Here is a 22,641-nt window from a genome sequence, read left to right as displayed (position 1 = left end):
GCGCTACAGTCTACACTGTTAGAGAGAATTAAAGAGGGTCAGTTGAGTGATCCTCAGCTGATCAAGATCAGGGAGGATGTTTTGGCTGGAGCATCCATAGATTATATAGTGTCAGAGGTAGGCTTGTTGAGATATAAAGGGCGGATATGTGTTCCGTTAGACACTACATTGAGACGAGAGATTCTGGATGAATCTCATACTACACCTTACTCTTTGCATCCAGGCACCACAAAGATGTATCAGGATGTGAGATCGTTATATTGGTGGCCGGGGATGAAGAGAGATGTAGTGGAGTATGTAGCTAAGTGCTTGACATGTCAGCAGGTCAAGGCTGAGCATCAGAGGCCGGCAGGGTCACTGCATCCTCTGGATATTCCTGAGTGGAAGTGGGAAGACATCACGATGGATTTTGTGGTGGGCTTGCCCAGGACTACTGGTCAGCATGATTCCGTTTGGGTGATAGTGGATCGCTATACCAAGTCAGCTCACTTCTTGCCAGTGAGGACTACATATACAGTTGATCAATATGCAGATCTCTATGTGAGAGAGATCGTGCGGCTCCATGGTGCACCTAGGTCGATCGTGTCAGATCGGGACCCCACTTTTACTTCCAAGTTTTGGGGGAGTTTGCAGAAAGCCATGGGGACAAAATTGAAGTTCAGTACGGCTTATCATCCTCAGACAGATGGGCAATCTGAGAGGACGATCCAGATTTTGGAGGACATGCTGAGAGCGTGTGTGCTGGATTTCGGTGGTTCTTGGAGTAAGTATCTGCCTTTGATAGAATTCTCCTACAACAATAGTTACCACTCTACCATTGGAGTAGCACCTTATGAGATGCTATATGGTAGGAAGTGTAGATCTCCTATCCATTGGGATGAGACGGGAGAAAGGAGATACTTAGGTCCTGACACAGTTTAGAGGACCAGTGAGGCTATTGAGAAGGATAGAGCTAGAATGCTTGCATCTCAGAGTAGACAGAAGAGCTATGCAGATCCCAAGCGTAGGAACGTGGAGTTCCAGGTAGGAGACTATGTTTTCCTCAGAGTCTCACCATGGAAAGGGGTGAGAAGGTTTGGGAAGAAAGGCAAGCTGAGTCCTAGATTTGTAGGTCCATTTGAGATCCTGGAGAGGATTGGTCAGGTGGCTTACAGATTGGCTTTGCCTCCGGCGTTGTCTGCCGTGCATAATGTGTTTCATGTATCAGCTCTTCGGAGATATGTATCTGATGTGGGCCATATTCTGAGTTATGAAGATCTGGAGCTTGAGCCAGATCTCTCCTATGAGGAACAGCCAGTTCAGATACTTGATAGAAAGGAAAAGGTCCTCAGGAATAAGACAATACCTTTGGTTAAGGTGTTGTGGAGGAACAACAAGGTCGAGGAAGCGACCTGGGAGCTGGAGTCAGATATGCGGAGTCAGTATCCCGAGCTGTTCAGGTAAATTTCGGGGACGAAATTTCAGTAAGGAGGGGATAGTTGTAATGCCCTGAATTCTCCGATGTATTTAACGGCGTGAACAGTAGGCCGGGAGGGCCATACTTGCTTAATTATGTTATTAAATGATTGAATGCATGTATATATTGATTATATTATGATATGATGTGAAATGCAATGCATGTGAGTCCATATTTCTATCCACAGGGGTGTGATGGTAATTTGGCCCGTTGAGGGTAAATTGACTAATTGTTCGCATGTTGGTGATATAATTTGAGACCACATTATGATGTGGATTTGTTCGGGCTATTTGGCATGAGACGATCAAGGAATGTTAAATATCGGTTTGGTCATAACGGGCTTAAGCTCGGGGCTCGGGGTGAGTCTCGGGGTGTTTTTAATGATTAGAGTGTTACCGGGGATTAAAGGGTAACGGGATGTGAATTATTGGTGTTTGGGGATGTTGAGATTAGCGGGAATTGGGAAGCGTTAATTATGATTAACGGTATAGGTGGAAAGTACCAAAATTGCCCTTGGGTTGGCTTTAGAAACTTTTAAAGACCTAGGGGTATTTTAGTCTTTTGGTTTGGATATATGTTGAGCTTGGAAGGCTGTGGATAAAACAGAGTAAAAACAGAAGCCTTTCTTTCTCTTCCCGTACCTTCTTCTTGCTTCTTCTTCCTTGTGAGTTTTGTGAATTTGTTGAAGGTTTGAGCTTGGGAGCTAAGCCTTGGTACTTTGGGAGAGTGTTCCATTGTGGAAGAGCACCATAACCTGAACTTGAGGCAAGTTTTTAGCCCTTAGTATCCATGTTTGCTCTGTTTTCGTTTTAGGAATTCAACTTTAAAATTTGATGTGGGAAATGAGGATTAAAGGGAGTTTTCATGTTGTTTTTTATTAGGGTTTGATGAGGGTGAGCTATGGGTGTTATTTGGGGGTTTAATTGTGTGTTTGGAAGAAGTTTAGAGAGGGTTTGAAGGGCTGGTTTGAGAGGAAAGAGCTCAGGGGAGAAAACTGGTTCGTGTGGCCGACTTAGCCATTCTGGGCTGAGCGCCGCAGCGCAGCAGGGGAGCACCGCGGCCGTTGGCATCTGGCAGGGAAGGCCCCTTCTGGCTGAAGGGCGCGCCGCGGCGCAGCAGGGGAGGGCCGCGGCCCTTAAGGTCAATTTTGCCAAAAATGTGTTTTTAGCATGGGGATTCAAACCTAAGGCCTCGGGATTGAACCTACTACCCAGTTGAGTAGTGTTTGAGGTTCCAGAGTTTAGGTTTTGGTTTGGGAACTTTTTATTATTCATTTTATTGATGGAACCCCATAATTTGGTTATGACTAGGTAACCGCTAAGGGACCCAGAGGTTGATCATTCTTAGGGTCACTCTTTTATTTGTTCTTGCTCGAACCAGAGGTAAGAAAACTGCACCCCAAGTGTGACATGCATGGATATTTGTAAGGCATGTTGATTGTGTAATATGGACACGGATTGAATATGGATGCTTAGCGTATGTTGTTTGCTTGTGCATAGCACTGACTAATTAGTCAGGTTTGGCAAAGGTGCTAGTATCAACTGTGAAGCGTTGACTGATTAGTCAGGTTCGGCAGTGGTACTGGGCACTGGTCACGTTGCACTGACTTGTCAGTCAAAATTGGCAAAGGTGTTAGTGTCAGTTGTGAAGCTGTGACTTATTAGTCAAGTTCGGCGGTGATACTGGACGCTGGTCACTTAGCGCTGACTTATTAGTCAATGATGGTCTTAGCGTGGTTCACGCAAGCCAATAAAGATTAGATCTAATCGATTATTAGCATTGAATGACCCAAGGAGCATTAATGCCTGACCGACCCTGAGGGTCGATGAACAAACAGAGCTTGGAGGCTAGTGACTTACCTAACAGCCACTCTCCCGCTAGAAAAGAGAGCTTGGAGGCTAGTGGCTTACTTAACAGCCACTCTCCCGCTAAAATCATGTGATGTTCATTTTCTTGTTGAAAGCTTTATGTTCAGTATGATTATAATGATAATCATTTGATAATGTTATTGAAAAATGTTATGTTTTCTTGCTGGGCATTGGCTCATGGGTGCTATGTGGTGCAGGTAAAGGGAAAGAAAAGCTCACCTAGCCTTGAGTGGAGAGCTGATGTGGTGGTGTGTACATATGCGGCCGCTTGACCGCCACGGTCATGGTGTTCTCAGAGGAACTAGGGGGTTTACCCTATTTTTGCTGCTTAGGTCGGCGGGATTGTAAATTTAAAACTGTAATGACCATTTTGTACTGAGAACCACTTGTAAATGTTTTGTTTAGCTCTGCAGAGCAGTTTGTAATAAAATCTCCATTTCCTTTTTATTGGTTTTACACCTTAACTTGTTAATTACACTTAGAGCACGTTTTTGACCAAAGGACTCGGGTAACGAGTCAAATTTCCGGTCCACCGTTCACCGTAACTGTTCTGGGGTAGCCAGGTCGTTACAATACCTTACTATAAGCCTAACTAGTTGATGTAAAATTCTAATTGATTTTTAGACATTTCAAAGCCATCGAGATATTGATGCAAAGAATGGAAACTGCAAAGCCATCGAGATATTGATGCAAAGAATGGAAGAATGTATTTCACTAATTTTTGTATACATTTCTTGTTTTGTATTTGGTGATAAAGGAATCAGAATTGGGCATAAATTATGTTGTAATATGATTTCTTAAGCCTAGACTAGTAGACTAAATATTGTAATTACATTTGAGTAATTAATAAAAATCTATTTATGTTACTTTATTTGACTTCAACTTTCCTATTTGTTTTCCTAGTTTTGTGTAAGTAAAAAAAAATTATGTTTCTCTAAGCTAATATAACACATGTGTTATACTAAAGTGTAGTATAACATAAAAAAATGTGTTATACTAAAGTATAGTATAACACAAAAGATATGTTATACTAAAGTATAGTATAACACAAAAGATGTGTTATAGTAAAGTGTAGTATAACAGAAAAAAAGTGTTATACTAAAGTGTAGTATAACACAAAAAAAGTGTTATAGTATTGACTATAAATAACATAATTCAACACTTATCTATATATTAAAATAACTCAGAAATTGTGTTATCGTTGACAGTACAATAACACATCTGTATAACACTGATAAAGTGTTATGTAAAGTACCCTGACCTACGATAACATAGTCTGTCTTAACACATCAGAAAGTGTTATCGTAGGTTTTGATAACACATTTTTGGTGTTATTAAAAGTATTTTTTCTTGTAGTGTATAAAATCCATGACACCAATAATGACCATTGCTATATTATACACATGCTTTCTTAATAAAGGGGCAAGGATATATTTGAACTACGACACTTTGAGTTTAACTAATACTCATCATAATTGGTTTCCCACTTGACTTTCATTATTATTTGAGATTAGGACTTGTTGAAGATAATTATCTAATAACGATTCATATCCAAATTTATTGATTTATTAAAAATTATTATAAGACCTTTTGCACATGGCGTATTCCAAAAAGTCTAGAGTTAATTAATTGGATAAACTATGGAGGTAGGTCGGGTCCTTATTACTTCTAATTCAAAGGAACATTGAAAAACATTATAATCTTATTAGAGCAATTAAGAGTAGGTAAGGGGTGAAAAATTTGCATTTGGTTGGCTTATCCTTAATTTCAACGCGTCCAGGCATCAGTTCTCATATTCGAAGTAGTGGATAACGTTTTTTCCCTCTCTTCATGATTTCTTCGTAGATCTTATTGTTCACAAATCTTATTCGTAACACAATAAGAAGAACTTTATTCACACAAGTATAACACAATTTTGGTATATATATATGTACATATTGTTCCGCTAGGTTTTATCACCTTAAAGCTAGCTTATATAGTTTTCAAAAAAGAAAAAAAAAATGAAGGTTGAAGTAACCTCTAAAGATATTATCAAACCTTCTTCTCCAACCCCTGACCACCAACGCCGATATCAACTGTCTTTCGTTGACCCAATATCATCCCAAGCCTATTGACACGCTCCGAACCCACTGAGGTTAGGGAGTGCGGCACTTCACCAGTCCGTCAGCAAAGTCAGCCTAAAAGAGCCTAAAAGAGTGGGTATGGAAAACCACTCCGAAAGAGTGTAAGCAACTTAATGAAAGGAACAAGGCAACAAGGTACAAAGAATCCGTGCTTTGTATTGATAAAAATATGGTGTACAAATATAGAGAAATGTAATGGCAGCCCCCTAAACAAGTGAGGGTCTTGCCCTTTATATAGGAAACTAGAGAACACCCTAGGCCGACAAGTGGCAAGCTCCCCACCATCCATTTCCCTTTAAAATATCTACATAAAGCACATGGAAAAGCCCATAAACTAAATGGCCGGCCCATTTAGGGAGTAAACTGACTATGCTAAGTTACTTAAGAAGGAGGAGTACATCCATGCTAAGTAATCCCCAAACCGCCCAAGCCCCATGGACCCTTCATGGGCCGCGTCACTGGTCATGACATTACTCGGCCCATTCGTCCGTACGAGTCCGTGCGCAGGATGTGCGCCCACTGGTCGAGGGTCACTGGTAGGGACCTGACACCCTCCCCCACTTAAGTTCGCGACGTCCCCGTCGCATCACCATCCTTGTAACGTAGGATGTGATCTCTGAATTTCCAAAGAAGGGATTCTGGTTCCCAACTAACCTCTTGGTATGGCAAACCTTTCCACTTAGCTTAGTATTCTATGTATCTAGGGATCCTCTTCTTCCAAACTTCTCTATCGGCCAGAATACACTCGACTTCCTTATCATAAGAAGTAGTCATTGCCGTAGGGGCTCGTTTGGACACTCCCCGCTCGGGGTCTTCTTCGTCACCATGATAAGGCTTCAGCATACTTACGTGGAATACTGGATGAATATTCAACTGTGGAGGCAGCTGAAGTTTGTAGGCGACCTGGCCTACTCTCCGGAGCACCAGGAATGGGCCTTCGTATTTCTGAACCAAAGCTTTGTGGAATCTCCGCAAGGCTTTGAACTATTGAGGCAACATCTTTACCAAGACAAGATCACCTTCTTGGAATTTGACTTGCCTTCTCTTCTTATCCGCCCACTTATTCATCCGTTTCTGGGCTCGCATCAGGTGAGCCCTAGCCAACTCGGCTTGTTCGCTCCAATTTTTCGCAAACCTAAACGCCGCGGGACTCTGCCCGTCATAATTCGTGACCAGCGCGTGAGGCGTTTGAGGTTGCATTCCCACGACCAGCTCAAACGGTCTCTTGCTCGTGGACTCACTTCGCTGAAGGTTGTATGAAAACTGGGCAACGTCAAGCAGACTTGCCCAATTTTTCTGATTCGCACTAACATAGTGCCTCAGATATAACTCAACCAGCACATTCACCCTCTCAGTCTGTCCGTCGGTTTGAGGGTGAAATGAAGTAGAGAAGTTTAATTTCGTACCAAGGAGTTTAAACAACTCTGTCCAAAAGCGACCAGTAAAACGAGGGTCTCTATCACTTATGATACTTGAGGGTATCCCCCAAAATTTCACAACGTGCTTTAGGAATAGTCTCGCTGTTACTTCCGCCGTACATTCGGTCGGGGCCGGGATAAAGGTTGCGTACTTGCTGAATCGATCAACAACCACCATTATGCTCACGCAACCATCTGACTTAGGAAAGCCAGTAATAAAATCCATAGATAAACTTTCCCATGGTTTATCAGGAATGGGCAAAGGGACCAGCAACCCGCCTGGTGAGCACTGTTCTGGTTTGTCTTGCTGGCAGATAAGACAAGTGCGAACATAAGCTTCAACATCGTCATGAAGTTGAGGCCAATAGTAAATCACCTTTATGAGCGCCAAGGTGCGCTTCATTCCCGGATGCCCAGCCCATAAGGAATCGTGGCATTCCTTGATGAGTTCCCTTCAAAGACTGGCAAATTTGGGCACATATATTCGATGACTCTTAGCATAGAGTAACCCATCGACCAGCCAAAATTTTTGAGTCTTCTTCTCCTCGACCATAGTAATCAAACTTTTGGCCAAGGGATCATGTGCCAAGCCTTCTTTAATCCGAGCCACAAGAGTATCCAGTGGTCGACTGAGCCCAGCAAGGGATGCCTTCCTACTCATTGCATCCGCGACCACGTTTACTTTCCCTGGTCGATACTCTAGCGAGTAGTGAAACTCAGCAAGGAAATCTTGCCATCGAGCCTGCTTCGGGCTCAACTTCTTCTGAGTTTGAAAGTAACTTATGGCTATGTTGTCAGTCATGACAACAAAGAAGGATCCGAGGAGATAATGGCGCCATACTCTCAGAAAATGAATCACAGCCATCATCTCCTTTTCTTGGACCGTATACCGCCGCTCGGTCTCGTTGAGCTTGCGGCTCTCGAAGGCAACCGGTCTGTCGTTTTGAATCAGGACTCCTCCTATGGCAAAGTCGGATGCATCAATGTGCACCTCAAAGGGCTTTGCGCAGTCAGGCAGGACCAGCAAAGGTTCAACAGCAACCGCGTCCTTCAAGTCATCGAACGCGCTTTGGCAAGCAGTGTCCCATACCCAAGGTTTGTTTTTCTTGAGCATGTAGGTCAGTTTAGCTACTCGGGCAAAGTAGTTTTTGATGAACCGTCGATAGTAGTTCACCAAACCAAGGAAGGACCTTAGTTCAGGGACTTTCTTCGGGGGTTCCCAATCCTGGATAGCCACCACCTTGGCCCTATCCATCATCAGAAGTCCGTCTCTGATTTTGTGACCCAAGAACATTAATTCGTTGTTCGGAAAGGTGCACTTCTCTCTTTTGACAAAGAGCTGATTTTCCCTTAGCAAAGCAAAAGCTAACTTCAAGTGGTCGAAGTGTTCTTCCAGATTGTTGCTATATATGACTATATCATCCAAATCGACAACAATAAATTTATCAAGGTAATCTTGGAATACCTTGTTCATCAATGTGCAGAACGTCTCCGGGGCATTGGTAAGACCGAAGGGCATCACCAAGTATTCGTACAAGCTGTACCGAGTCACGCATGTGGTCTTCGGCTCGTCACCCTCTTTAATCCTCACTTGATAGTAGCCGGAGCGAAGATCAAGTTTGGTAAAGTATCGAGCAGTTCCTAACTGGTTGAACAAATCCGCGATCAGCGGTATCGGGTACTTATTTTTTATGGTAATCTTGTTAAGTGCCCGATAGTCGATGCACATCCGAAGGCTCCCGTCCTTCTTCTTCTAGAACAACACAGGCACCCCAAAGGGTGCCTTAGAGGGTCTGATTAAGCCAGCGACGAGAAACTCTCTCAACTGACTACGCAGCTCGGCTAACTCCGACGGAGCCATCCAATAAGGACACATCGTGGGAGGCTTGGCACCAGCTTCTATCTCGATCTCGTGGTCCACACCACGTCGAGGGGGTAGTTGCGTAGGCAAGGCATCCGGCATCACGTCCTCAAACTCATTCAGTACTCTTTGTACTTCATCGAGTTCCACCGTCGGGGCTGATAATACCTCATCATCAAACTCCTTCAGTATAGCAAGGTAACTCACACCCTCCTGGTGCATTCCTCACTTGAATTGAAGGGCGGACAACGCTCGCTCTTCAATTTCCATGGCTGTTCGGGTAGAAACAACACACGGACCGGCATCATCAGAGATGCAAACCTGATTGGCGTAGGGAATGAGGATGGCCTTTGTCTGATCAAAGAATTCCATCCCTAGGACAACGTCGTAGTCGTCCATGTTCATTATCAACCAATTAGTCCGACCAATGCATTCACCAAGACTGGTCTCAACGCCGGTTATTGGGATAGGCACTGAATTCACCGTCTTCAGTGCCCTGCCTTCATGAGCAGGCTTTACCCCAACGCTCCTCGCTCCAAAGGGTGACAAGAAATTGTGAGACGCACCTGTATCAACCAGCGTCGTCATCTTCGTTCCGTTGAGGATGACGTCCACGAACATCTAGCCATCTGCTCTTGTTCGTGGGGTGGCTTTCAGGGCTTTCAACAATTTCATCGAGCCGCACCTGGCTCCTTGCTCCTCGAGTCTTCGTTGTTCTTCGAGCTCCCTTTGCTTAATGATTGCCTGAGCATTCAACAGCCATTTTTGTGGGCATTCCCGCGCCCAATGTGGCCCAGCACAGACAGAGTATCGAACAGTGTCTCGTGTGGCCATCTCCTTAGTCTTCCCCTTTTGACTCGCACTAGCATCGGTCGTCCCTCGAGCCTTCCACTGTTCTCCTCCTCCGCTCCTCGGGCTAACAAACGTCTTTGTTTCCTTCAGTCTGGAGGATTCTTTAGAAGTATAGTCGGTTAAGCTCTCGGCCACTGCGATGGCTGAGGAAAGATCTTGAACATTCCTCCGCCTTAACTCAACTTTAGCCCACTGTTGTAATCCATCAATGAATTTAAACAGTGAGTCTTCTTCGGTGGTGTTCGGGACTTCGAGGATCAAAGTTGTAAAATCTCTTACGTACTCTCGGATCCCGCCAGTTTGTTTAAGCCGTCTTAACTGGCCCTTAGCATCATCTAGTGCATTCTCGGGGTAGAACTGTTTCTTTAGCTCTCTTTTGAAATCTTCAAAAGAGTCCATCACGCAGAGTTGTCTTCCAATCTCGCCATGCCTTCGGCGCCACCATAACATGGCAGTATTGGATAAGTACATCGCCGAGGTTCGGATTTTTACTGCCTCATCAGTGATGTTGGTAGCTTCGAAATACTGAGTTAGGCCCCATATGAAGTTGTCAACTTCTTTGGCATTCCTCGACCCGCCAAAAGCCTTTGGTTTCGGTATTTCAATTTTGTGAACCGAGGGGGTGGAAACTCCACCTCCGGACGCGGCTCTTCTACACATGGCCCAATCGGCTTAGATTTCTTCAAGCTTGGCCATGGTGGCTGTATTCGCCTTCTCCTGCCGGTTGAGCATCTCACGGTGCTCTATGTCTCTCTCCCTTTCATTCACCTCCATGACGTCGAGCCTTTCTCTTACTGAATTTATTCCGGTGAGGAGAAAATCCCTCATGGTTCCGACTTCATCACACAGACCTTCGGCCTGCATTTGAAGAGCATCCGAAATGGAGCCGTGTATAGCAGCATCTTCTGCTTCTAGATCCTTGCATTTTTCTTCAAGGCCTCCAATCCGGGAATCCATGGCATGGACAAGGTAAACATTGGTTTCGAGACGTTTTTCTAGTTCAGTTACCACTTCTCTTAGATCGGCTTTCATTTTAGACACTTGCTTCGTGGCTTCCGCCATTGGTTGGTCCGTCATTAGTTCTACTCTTTCTCCTTTGAATCAGCTCTGATACCACCTGACACGCTTCGAACCCACCGAGGTTAGGGAGTGCGGCACTTCACCAGTCCGTCGGCAAAGTCAGCCTAAAAGAGTGGGTATGGAAAACCACTCCGAAAGAGTGTAAGCAACTTAATGAAAGGAACAAGGCAACAAGGTACAAAGAATCCGTGCTTTGTATTGATAAAAATATGGTGTAAAAATATAGAGAAATGTAATGGCAGCCCCCTAAACAAGTGAGGGTCTTGCCCTTTATATAGGAAACTAGAGAACACCCTAGGTCGACAAGTGGCAAGCTCCCCACCATCCATTTCCCTTTAAAATATCTACATAAAGCACATGGACAAGCCCATAAACTAAATGACCGGCCCATTTAGGGAGTAAACCCACTATGCTAAGTTACTTAAGAAGGAGGAGTACATCCATGCTAAGTAATCCCCAAACTGCCCAAGCCCCATGGACCCTTCATGGGCCGCGTCACTGGTCGTGACATTACTCGGCCCATTCGTCCGTACGAGTCCGTGCGCAGGATGTGCGCCCACTGGTCGAGGGTCATTGGTCGGGACCTGACACTATAGTCCTTTCATCTACTAATACTCACCAAATGACATCAATAATGGTCCAACGACAACAACAACATCATCGCTGACATATCCGACAAGCTCAAAAAATCTTTGTCCAAAACCTTAACCCTTTACTACCCGCTTGCCGGAAGATTCACCAAGGACTTTTGCGTTGACTGCCATGACGACGGAGCACCCTTCTTTGAAGCTCGAGTATTGAAGAGGCAACTCTCGGACGTTCTTAAGAACCTGTCCCTGTTGAACTCAACGATCTCCTTCCATTTCCGCTCGACAAATACGCACAGTTACCTTTCGGCGTCCAGCTCAACATCTTTCCTTGTGGCGGAATCGCCATTGGTGTCTGCATTTCACATCAAATCACAGACGCTTTATCTTGCTTAGAGTTTACAAAAAGTTGGATGGCCATTTCTCGTGGTGAAGAGAATAAGGTAGTAAGACCTACGTTTATCTCTGCATCGCTTTTCCCACTGAAGAATGTTGGCGATTATGATCCAACTATATCTCTCCCAAAGAAGAACACAAACGTGGCAAAGTTGTTTGTGTTTGATGCTCATAAGGTTGAGGCTCTCAGAGACAAATACGAGGAAAAAACCAGAGGAGAAAACCATGCAAAGCCGAAGTGGTCGCGGCGGCTTTCTCGTGTTGAGGCGTTATCTGCTTTCTTATATAGCCAATATGTGGTGGCGACTGGCTTAGATGTTAAAAGGAAAATATGTCCTATCTTTCACCCTGTTAATATTCGTCCCAGGTTTGATAAGCCATTGCCTGAAAACTCTTTCGGGAACTACTTTTATGCTAACATGACATTGCCTTCCATCATCAGTAGTAACAATACCGAGGAAGATAATGAGAACTCTTACGAGCTGGCAAGGCTGATAGGAGAAGAGATAAGAAAGACCGACAAGAAGTTTGTGGAAGATCTTCAAGGTGTTGAGAAATCAGATGAGTACTTCGAATCACTTAAGAGAGGTTCTGAGACATTCGCCAGAGGAGAAGGGACTGCGCTTGCCTTCAGTAGTTTGTGTAGGTTTCCTCTGTATGATGCTGACTTTGGATATGGAAAGCCCATTTGGGTGAGTTCTGCTGACAGATGTTTCGGTAACATATTTGGCTTTCTAGACAACAAAAAAGGTGATGAAATAGAGGCTTATGCTTGCTTCAGTCCAGAAGAAATGGCCAAATTTGAAGTTGATAAAGAGTTCCTCTCTCTTTTGTCTCGTCAGATTGAGTGAGAATATATCATCATCATCATCATATTTTTTATCAAACTATGTTTGAGAATTGTTTGTTTTAACTCTTTTGTGTGGTTTGTTTTATGTAGGCTTGTATATATTTATGTATTTGAATTTTGAACACATGGAATAAGTTGGTTACCATTATCTCCAAGTTTAAAAATTGGTTTCTAATGAACAATAACAATTAATAAATTATTATCTCAAATAATTTTACATAAATATTTTATTTTATCTTAAACAGTACTGTAACACAATATAATTTTTTTGTAATATTAAACAATATATATTATATTCAACAAGTTAATAATCCATCCACAAATGGGCGTCGAGATTTTCTAGACGGGTTTCTTCCATATATTAAGTTGATGAGCATACTTGGTTTATTAATTAATTTATATGGTTTCTAAACAAATATTGAAATCCATTATAAAAGAGACGGAAAAAAATATGTCCTCAGAGTCAAACTGGTGGACCAATAATGGAGCCCAAGATAACATTTTCTTTAAAAGAAATTAAAGCAAATTCAATGACCTTGTTTGAGTCTATGAAAATATAAAATGATTACTTCAATTGTAATCGATGTGAGATTTTTCAGACGTATTATATATGTCCATGTGCTTGATTCTAATGATGTGAACTATGATGGAATATCTTTTTCATGATAATAATTACTCCACCACACCAAACGTATTGCCCAAAGTTCTCACAAATGCTTTAATTGAAGTATTAATAAATATTCGAGTAAATTGTGGTTAAAGTACCATTGTTTTTAAAATGTTGCAATTTCATACCCAATTTATTTTTATGATAAATATATTTAATGTCTACAAAATATTATATTTTTATACTCAAATTTTTTTTAGGATAAATACACTTAATATTTTCAAAATATTCCAATTTTATATTTATTTTTTATTATTATTTTAAGAAATAATAAAAAAGTGAAAGAAAAATATAATTTTAAATTTTAAATTATTTTCATTTTCTTATTCTTTCACAAAATAATAAAAAAAATCATTTAAAATTTTAAAATAAATCAAAACAATTAAAACTTTTAAATTGATGGAAAAATATAAGTTTTCAATTATTTTTTTATTAATTTTAATAAAATATAATTTAAAAATTTTATTTTAAGAAAGAATAAGAAAGAGAAAATAATTTAAAATTTAAAAAATAATTAAAAACCTATATTTTTCATTAACTTTCTTATTATTTCTTAAAATAAAAAAATTGGTTGAAAAGTACAATATTTTAAAAACATGTTAGCTATATTTACTGCCAAAAAAATACTTAAGTATAAAAGTGCAACATTGTAAAGATATTGAGTATATTTACTGCAAAAATAAGATTTCATATAAAAGTATAATTTTTAAAAATATTAGGTATTTTAATAGCAGTTTACTCTAAATATTAATGCATGTTATTTAGTGTAGTTAAATAATAGTATGTGAACATCAAGAATTTTATTACTTAATGATATAATAGTTTTGTTTCCATGTGCAGTAAGGGAAGATTTTTTATTCAAGAAGATATTGATGTGCTTAAGAATTTTTTTTTATAAAAGGATGCTTAATTCTATGTTAATTATTGATGTTATTTAGGGCTTTCTATAAAAATATATATTTATTCAAATAATAAGTATTGGTAGAAAATAGAACTAGCTTTAGATGATATAGATATGTGAGGTCTCGTATGTGTATTTTGGTAAAGTTTTATAAAGTGTATTTATTTCTTTATATATGATTGTCTTTATATGTTTATGAATAACTTAATTAGTTTTATATGTATATATCTTTATTTTTATATATTATAAATGTGGGTTTAACGGAAATTATTAGTTATTATTAGATTTAACATTATTTTCTTGTTTCTAATACCGTTAATGTTATAGTCAATTAAATAAGATAAATAAATTAAAAATAATAATAAAGTCATCTAAATAAGATAAATAAATTAGAAATAAAAATAAAAAATAATAAATGAGCTATAATAATTTCTTATCGCATATTTTAAAAATCCATATTAAAGTATTTAAATTATTCTATTAATTATGTTTTCAAAATTATAACCGAAAAATATTTATGTGTTTAAATTTATTTTTTTCTTTCTTTCATTAATTATTTACTTTGTCATTTAATGTATTTTTTCTATCCAAACACATATGTAATAATGTCATAAGACATAAATATACTGTTGACGTCGTTTTTCGTCAACTTAAAATGTAGAGCAATTAAACAATAAGAACTATGGCGCAAACGAATAATATGGTAGAACAACAAGAATTTTACGTGGTTCAGCAGTTAACTCTGCCTAGTCCACGAGTCTATTTTATTAAGACTTGGAGTTTTCTGGAAATCCTTCAGGAATGAATTCTCTAGAATTTCTCTCAGTATATCAAAAGATCCGTCCTCTACAAATGTTCATGAACTCTCTATTTATAGAGAGTTTTCAGAGTTCATTCCCACATATTTCGGGAAGATACTTCTGCTTATTAATTAAAATAATGATATTAAATATGCTAACTCCTATATACAAGAAAACGTCCCCTGAAGACCAGAGGCGAATAACAGACTTGTTAATATCCCTTTAATGTTTGGATGTTACAACAATAAATATCTTTAACTGCATGGAACGCGTTACATCAGATGACCCATTAAATCTTTCGAGGTCGGCAATCAGCATCATGTCGGTCCAGGTCTATAGATAAGTTCTGAGCTAACCGCCTTACTCCAAGACCAGCTCGGAGCGGGTAGATACCATCGAGGCTGTTACACTTTGAGCTTGCACTCCTGCTAGGCTCGAGCTACTTGATCCGAAGACGCCCGATAACGGATATACCCCGATGCTATGCTCTTTCGAGCTCAGAAAGAACTTCGAGGTTAAATGTCTTCGAGGTTGCAATCTTGATTCGAGGGTTTGACATCTGGGTCACGAACATGCGTTTTAGATATCTCGAGCTCACACTCGACGAGTCCAGCTTTCGAGGCCACAATCTCGGGTCTCAAAATCTGGGTGTAACATTTGGCCCCCTCAAAAGTATTAGTTCGAATCCTATGAGAAGGAAACTTTTGAACTACTTTCTTTGGGAACCGTTATATCACACACTCTAGTATGGACACGTGTCAGTTGGGTATTGCTCACTCAAGGTACTTGAGTGCCTTGAAACTCTGCCCATATCTATTCGCCTGCCCACCTTTTGTGTACTATCATTTCACTTGTCCTTGGCCATCAGATTTGATACGGAATCTGGCCCATGGCCCAAATTAGTTCAACTTTTTACATCTCCATGGGCCTATAAATAAGCCTCCGGTCGTCTTCTTCATTTTTCTTTCAAGTTCAAATTCTTAGAGAGAAAAAACCAGAAACTTTTGCCCAGTTCTTACATGTTCTCCAAGCCGAGAAGACAAAGCAACATTGGACTTTTTGACTCATTGAAATCGGGCTTGCAACCGCTCATTCAATCATCCATTTCTCTGTTTCCACCGATCACATTGTGTAAGTTTTCTGTTCATGGCTTCTTTGTGTTATATATACATTTTTTTTTATGTATGTTTATGCTTCTGTTACACCATGGGCACTAGGATTTTTTTTTGACCCATTCATTAGTTTAATGCACTAGGATTAGGGTGCTTCGACTGATAGACATTAGATTCAAACCCAGTTTTTGTGAAAAAAGGTCCAAATATGGTTTATTTTTTGGGTTTTCAAATTTCAGAGACCATATCTTGCACACTAAGATATCAAGTACAAAATCAGGGTTTTTTAAGGAATGCACGATTCCTAAAAATATCACCTTTTTTCCCTAATATTTTGGGATTTCCCATAACTTATCCACCTTCCCTCCTTTCGGTGGAATACACGCTCTGAGATTGGATTCATCCTTTGGATCGAGCTTGCCTTGTAGCCTCGTTCATTTGAGCTTAGGTACTATTTGTCTCTTTATTTCTTGTTTGCTTGGCCCTCACCCTTTTGATTTCTTGTTAGATGCCGCAGAATTCGGGAAAGTGGTGGGGGTCAAAGCTCATGATTCCTTACTCACCAGTAGCTTCGAGCCCGAAATCTCCTTTTACTCGGAACCAACGCTTAATTCGGGAGCACGAACTGAGGCGTTAACAAGAGGACACTCAAGACCACTTCCGACGTCAGATAGACGAGGTCGAAGAAGGGAAGAGAAAAAGATTAAGGGTCTCCCCTTATCCGGATCCGGACACCGAGCTTAGACCGATTCCTATCGATCCTACGCTCAAAGTGACAATCGTCTTCAAGCCGGGCGCTCTTCAATTTTCGCTAATGGGGGAACCTTCTACCTCGCAGCTGAGGAGAGAATTCTTTGAGGCCGAGCATTACTGGAGCTCGATTACGTCATTAGGTCAGATAGCTGATATTCTGGCCTTTCATGGCATAGGACTATTGGGCTCGTTGAGGTGTCGAGCTCCGACCTTCCACGAGCGGAGTTGCCGCGCTCCAAGAGATGGAAATCCTGACAGCAAGCTGAGATACGCAGCTTGGAGCCAGGAGCATATGAAGGCAGGGGCGATATTGCCCTTGAAGTCTTTTTTCAAGGGCTTCACAGACTTTGTTGGGTTAGCTCCCTTCCAGCTCAACACTAATTCTTACAGGGTTCTGTCTGCCCTGAGGTCGCTGTACCACGAGCTAAAGTGGAAAGGACCTTCGCCAGAAGAGATCTTATATCTCTTTTGCTTGAAAAGAAATCCCTCTCGAGCTCGGGGAGGAGATGGCTTCTACTATCTCTCGAGCTATCCCAAGGAGAAGAAGATGTTTGAAGATCTTCCCAACCACCCTCCTGATTTCAAGAAGGCCTTCTTCTGGACAGATGGCCTAGCCCCGTCTCGATTCTACTCTTTCAGATGGATTCGTAAGTATCTGAACTTCCCTCTATTTTGCGCTTGAACTTTGTTTTAGGCTCGTGCTTAGTTGAAATGTGTCTTATCTTTCAGCCAACTACCATCGCCCTACCCCCACCACGGAGATGAAGGAGCACAGAGAAACTCTGCTCCAACTTCCCTATGGCAGGAGATCCCTCTCCTACCTCCTACATGAAGGCAAGCTCCGAGCATGTGGGCTCTTAGGGGAGGATCAGTCTACATCTGACTGGTCCAATAAGAAGTACGACCGGTGGGAGCTCATGCCTGAGCCGACCGGCAACCTCCCCCCAAGGAGAGATGCGAGGCCTCCATCTCCGGCTCAACGTCAAAGGAGTCCACAATCGGGGAATGAGGCCAACGACGAGGCCTCGAGCTCAGGCTCGGATGAACAAGGTGCAGTCATCCTTAACTCAGATTTGTGGTCTCCGTCACTACTAAAACATAAGCCAGATAGATTAGTATTGTGTAAGGACGATAGGAACCAGTTTTATGTATGGTCTTGGGTAGATGAAAGGGTACATATGTTCGATAGCTGGCTCAGGAAATACAACACCATGTATAGCCTGAATGAGGTATGGAACGGAATAGCCGTCCAATACGGGACTAATGACTACAGGGACCTTTCGAGGTTGACATCCACCTATAAGGAAGGTACTCCCCCCGCCTCTTCTGAAGATGGGGGAGTTTCGTGGTCGCCGAGCACAAGCTCGGGGGAGAGTTCCAGTTAGGTTTCTCTCCACTTGTCTTTTTATCCCTTCTGTCCGTATCATGTTAAATTATTTTGTTTTTGGGATAACTCATAATGTGGGGTAAATGTGCAGGCGAGATGGACTCCGACCTTGACAACATCCTAGAGAGTGGTGGGGCCAAGAGAAGTAAGCGCCCGAGGGGCTCGCGGAAGTCTGAGCGACCCATCAAGGTCCTCAAGAGGACTGAGAAGACACCTCATCCACCAGCTCCAGCTGCTATGAGCCCGGCTGTGGAGCTGACTCCTCAGGTCGAAGCGTCCACTACGGTCGAGCTCCAACCCCCTCCAATCATGGTTCACCCAACACTCAGCCCACCTCCAAAAAAACCCTCAGTTTCCACAACACGCAGGTTGTCGGTTTCTACTCACGTCGATGAGTATGTAATTGACAATGATGCTGGATCCCATAGGGCTACACTTCGCTCGGACATTCTGTCTTGAGTGGGCCAGAGCTTTAGTGGCTTTGACGCCCCTCATTGGCAGTTTTTGAACAATGCTCAAGACTGCAATACACTTTATGAAAAGAGTATTGAGCTCACTGCTGCAGTAGTTTCCCTCATATTTCGGTATTAGCCATATTTACACTTGGTCCATATGCTAATTTGATTTCTTTGTATGCCAGACTCTTGCTGCCTCTGCCTAGCTCAATTATAAGCTTAACAACGAGGTCCATTCGAGCATGTATCTTGCTCAGGAGGCGAAGGATCTTCAGGTCAAACTGAGTGACGAGCTCAAGGCAACAAAAGCAAAGGTGGAGGCAGAAGCAGAAGTAGAGGAGCTAAAGGCTAAGTCTTCCAAGCTTGAAAATCTGAATGCTCGGCTCGCGGAGCTTGAAAAGGAAAATGGTCAGGTCAAGGAGACCAATGCCAAGCTTGAAGAAGATAAGGCCGTCACTTTCGAGATCATGGAGGATGAAAAGGCTCATCTTCTCGAAGAGTTTAAGGAGAAGAAGGACCGGGCAGTCGACATGGCCATGTACAGAATCTGGGCCAACAATGTCGACCTTGACACCAGCTTCTTAGGCCCTCATGAAGCGAAGCTCATGGCCCAATGGCAGGTTCGGCTGGATGATGAGGAGACTGATCGAGATAAGGAGGAGGGAGCCGGGGAGGATGCTGACGCTGAGAAGGCCAAGGAAGATGCTGAGAAGGCCAAGGAGAATGCTCCTCCTTCTTAATACTTGCCTCATGGATGCATCCCTCTGAATCTTTTATAATAGCCTTTTATGTTTGATTTATTATTTATGCCCATAGAGCCAAGACAATTCTACAGCTCATAAAAGAGCTGCCTTTATATGATATTTGAGATACCATTTTTTGTTTTTATTTTAATATATATGCTTTACATTTCTTGGGCTGAAATATTTTGCACAATTTATATTAAAGTATTATATAGGCCTGTTTAATCATACAAACATAGTTTGGATTTAAGCTCGAGGTTCAGTGCATTCATGCACAGTTTGCTCGAATTATCCGCTTCCGATCTCATTATTTGTTAAGGTCAGATATTACTTTTATCATGCACCCGAAAGTGCTTATATGGCTTGTAATGAAAATGGTTTAGTTATATCTTACTTTTTTAGTTACTTTTTCTCATCCTCGGTTAGCTCCCCGAGGTTATGAGGTCAAAACTATTATTTTGCAAGATACTCCAGCCTCGATCTCGACTTAACACGAAGTGGGTTATGCTCCAACTTACTGTCGATTAGTTTTAGCTGGTTTGTTCCAAACCTATTAAGGTCGTGTTAGGTTTGTAATCCATACACTTATATTCTTATCTCTTGATAATTTGATTATGTTCAAACTTTCTTATCTTGCACATTTGGTTATATCCAAACACTTGTATGTTTTCGATAGTTTGGTTATATCCAAACTATCTTAGCTCTCGCATTCGGTTATGTCCAAACACTTGTATATTTTTTATATATGCTTTTTATTTTTTCAAGCTGATGGTATATGTACCACTAATGCCCCCTTAATATACTATGAATGTGACCATAGGTTATTAAATTAAGAGAAATTGCAAAAAATACAGCATATTAAAAGGAAATCAAACTTTATTTGATAAATCTGGAAATAGAAAAATAGTACAGACAAACAAGCATGGTTATAGGCGACATCCTTCCTACACTATTGGTAGTAAGGTCATAGGTGCTCGCCATTCCATTCTCGTGGTACCAGACTTCCATCCAATTGTAACGCCCTGGTTACCCCAGAATAGTTACGGTGAACGGTGGACCGGAAATTTGACTCGCTACCCGAGTCCTTTGGTCAAAAACGTGCTCTAAGTGTAATTAACAGGTTAAGGTATAAAACCAATAAAAAGGAAATGGATATTTTCATCACAAACTGCTCTGCAGAGCTAAACAAAACGTTTACAAGTTGTTCTCAGTACAAAATGGTCATTACTGTCTTAAATTTACAATCCCGCCGACCTAAGCAGCAAAAATAGGGTAAACCCCCCTAGTTCCTTTGAGAACTCCTTGGCCGTGGTGGTCAAGCGGCCGCATATGTACACATCACCACCTAAGCTCTCCACTCAAGGCTAGGTGAGCTTTTCTTTTCCTTTACCTGCACCACATAGCACCCATGAGCCAAAGCCCAGCAAGAAAACATAACACTATACATAAGCATTATCAAATGATTATCATTATAATCACACTGAGCATAAAGCTTTCAAACAAATGAGTGAACATCACATGAGGTCCTGATAAACCATACTGAGTGACTGACAAGCAAGTCACTAATTCAAATGGAAGAGTGGCTGCTAGGTAAGCCACTAGCCTTCAACAGGTTCTGGTAAACCATACTGAGTGACCGACAAGCATGTCACTGTTTCAAGTGGGAGAGTGGCTGCTAGGTAAGCCACTAGCCTCCAAGCGCTTATTTCATTCATCGACCCTCGGGGCCGGTCTGGCATTAATGCTCTTTGAGTCATTCAATGCTGATAGTCGATTAGATCTAATCTTTGTTGGCTTGCGTTAACACGCTAAGGCCGTTCTGACTAATAAGTCAGTGCAACGTGACCAGTGCCCAATACCACTCCCGAACCTGACTAATAAGTCACAGCTTCACAGTTGACACCAGCACCTTTGCCAAATCTGACTAATAAGTCAGTACCATGCACAAGTGAGCAACATATGCTAAGTATTCCATAATCAATTCATGTCCATATTCATTCAACCACATGCCTCATGAATAACCATGCATGTCACATGTGGGGTGCAATTTTCTTACCTCTGGTTCGAGTTAGAAAGAATAAAAGAACGACCCCTGAGAATGATCAACCTTTTGGTCCTTTAGCGGTCACCTGGTCATAACCAATTATGGGATTCCATCAATAAAATGAATAATAAAATGTTCCCAAACCAAAACCTAACCTTCGAGACATAAAACACTACTCAACCGGGTAGTAGGTTCAACCCCGAGGCCTTAGGCTTGAATCCCCATGCTAAAAACATTATTTTGGCCAAAAATGCCCTGATGGGCCGCGGCCCTCCCCAGCTGCGGCGTGGCCCGCCCCCAAACAGAGGCGGCCACATCCTGACAGGCACCATGAGTCGCAGCTCACCTATGCCGTGCCGCGGCTCAATATGCAAAATAGCCCAGAATTCAGCACGCACCAGCAAACCTCCTCCTGCGTTTTCCCTTGGAACCAGCCTTTCAAACCAACCCAAAACACCAACCTAACACCCAATTTAACCTCTAAACATCACCCACAACTCTCCCTCATCAAAACCCAAACTAAACATCAATCAAAACCTCTTTAAATCCACACTTCCATCAAGAAATCAAAAGCTGAAAACTCAAAATGAAAACAAGGTATAACCAGAAACCCAAGACTAAAACTCACCTCAAAACCAGCTTGAACCTTCCTCAATAGCTAAACCAGGTCCATTAACTCAGCCTTTGAGTTTCCTAGCTTAATATCCCACCTTGAGCTCAAGAACACCAAAGAAGAAAATGAAGAGAAGTAACGTACGGGGAGGAAGAGGGATGTCTCTGTTTTTGTTCTGTTTAATCCACAAGCTTCTACAACCAGCAGTCAACCTAAATCACATATATCCCAAACCTAAATGACCAAAATACCCTTAAGTCATCAAAAGCCTCTAAAACCATTTCAAGGGTAAAATTGGTACTTTCCACTTATCCCGTTGATCATAATTAACGCTTCTCGATTCCCGCTAATCTCAATATCCTCAATTACCAACAATTCACATCTCATTACCTTTTAATGCATGGTAACACTCTAATCATTAAAACACCCCGAGACTCACCCCGAGCCCCAAGCTTAAGCCTGTTATGACCAAATCGATAATTAACATACCATGATCGTCTCATGCCGAATGGCTCGAACAAACCCACATCATAATGTGGTCTCAAAATATATCACCAACATGCATCCAAATAAACAATTTACCCTCAACGGGCCAAATTACCATCACACCCCTGTAATTAGAAATATGGACTTACATGCATGCATTTCACATCATATTATAATATAATCAACATA

The 22,641-nt window shown here is 41.6% G+C and overlaps 1 protein-coding gene across 1 annotated transcript; it reads left to right on the top strand.

Annotated features, from left to right (window-relative positions):
• The first annotated feature begins 11,658 nt into the window (after positions 1–11,658).
• Positions 11,659–12,492, top strand: LOC133823767 (deacetylvindoline O-acetyltransferase-like). The gene has a single exon (XM_062256617.1). It carries the CDS (start codon positions 11,659–11,661, stop codon positions 12,490–12,492), a length of 834 nt encoding a protein of 277 aa, XP_062112601.1.
• Positions 12,493–22,641: the final 10,149 nt, after the last annotated feature.

Source organism: Humulus lupulus, chromosome 3 (assembly GCF_963169125.1).
Source record: "Humulus lupulus chromosome 3, drHumLupu1.1, whole genome shotgun sequence".
NCBI lineage: Eukaryota > Viridiplantae > Streptophyta > Magnoliopsida > Rosales > Cannabaceae > Humulus > Humulus lupulus.
The sequence above is the reverse complement of the archived record's forward strand: the minus strand, read 5'-3'. Positions and strand labels throughout refer to the sequence as shown.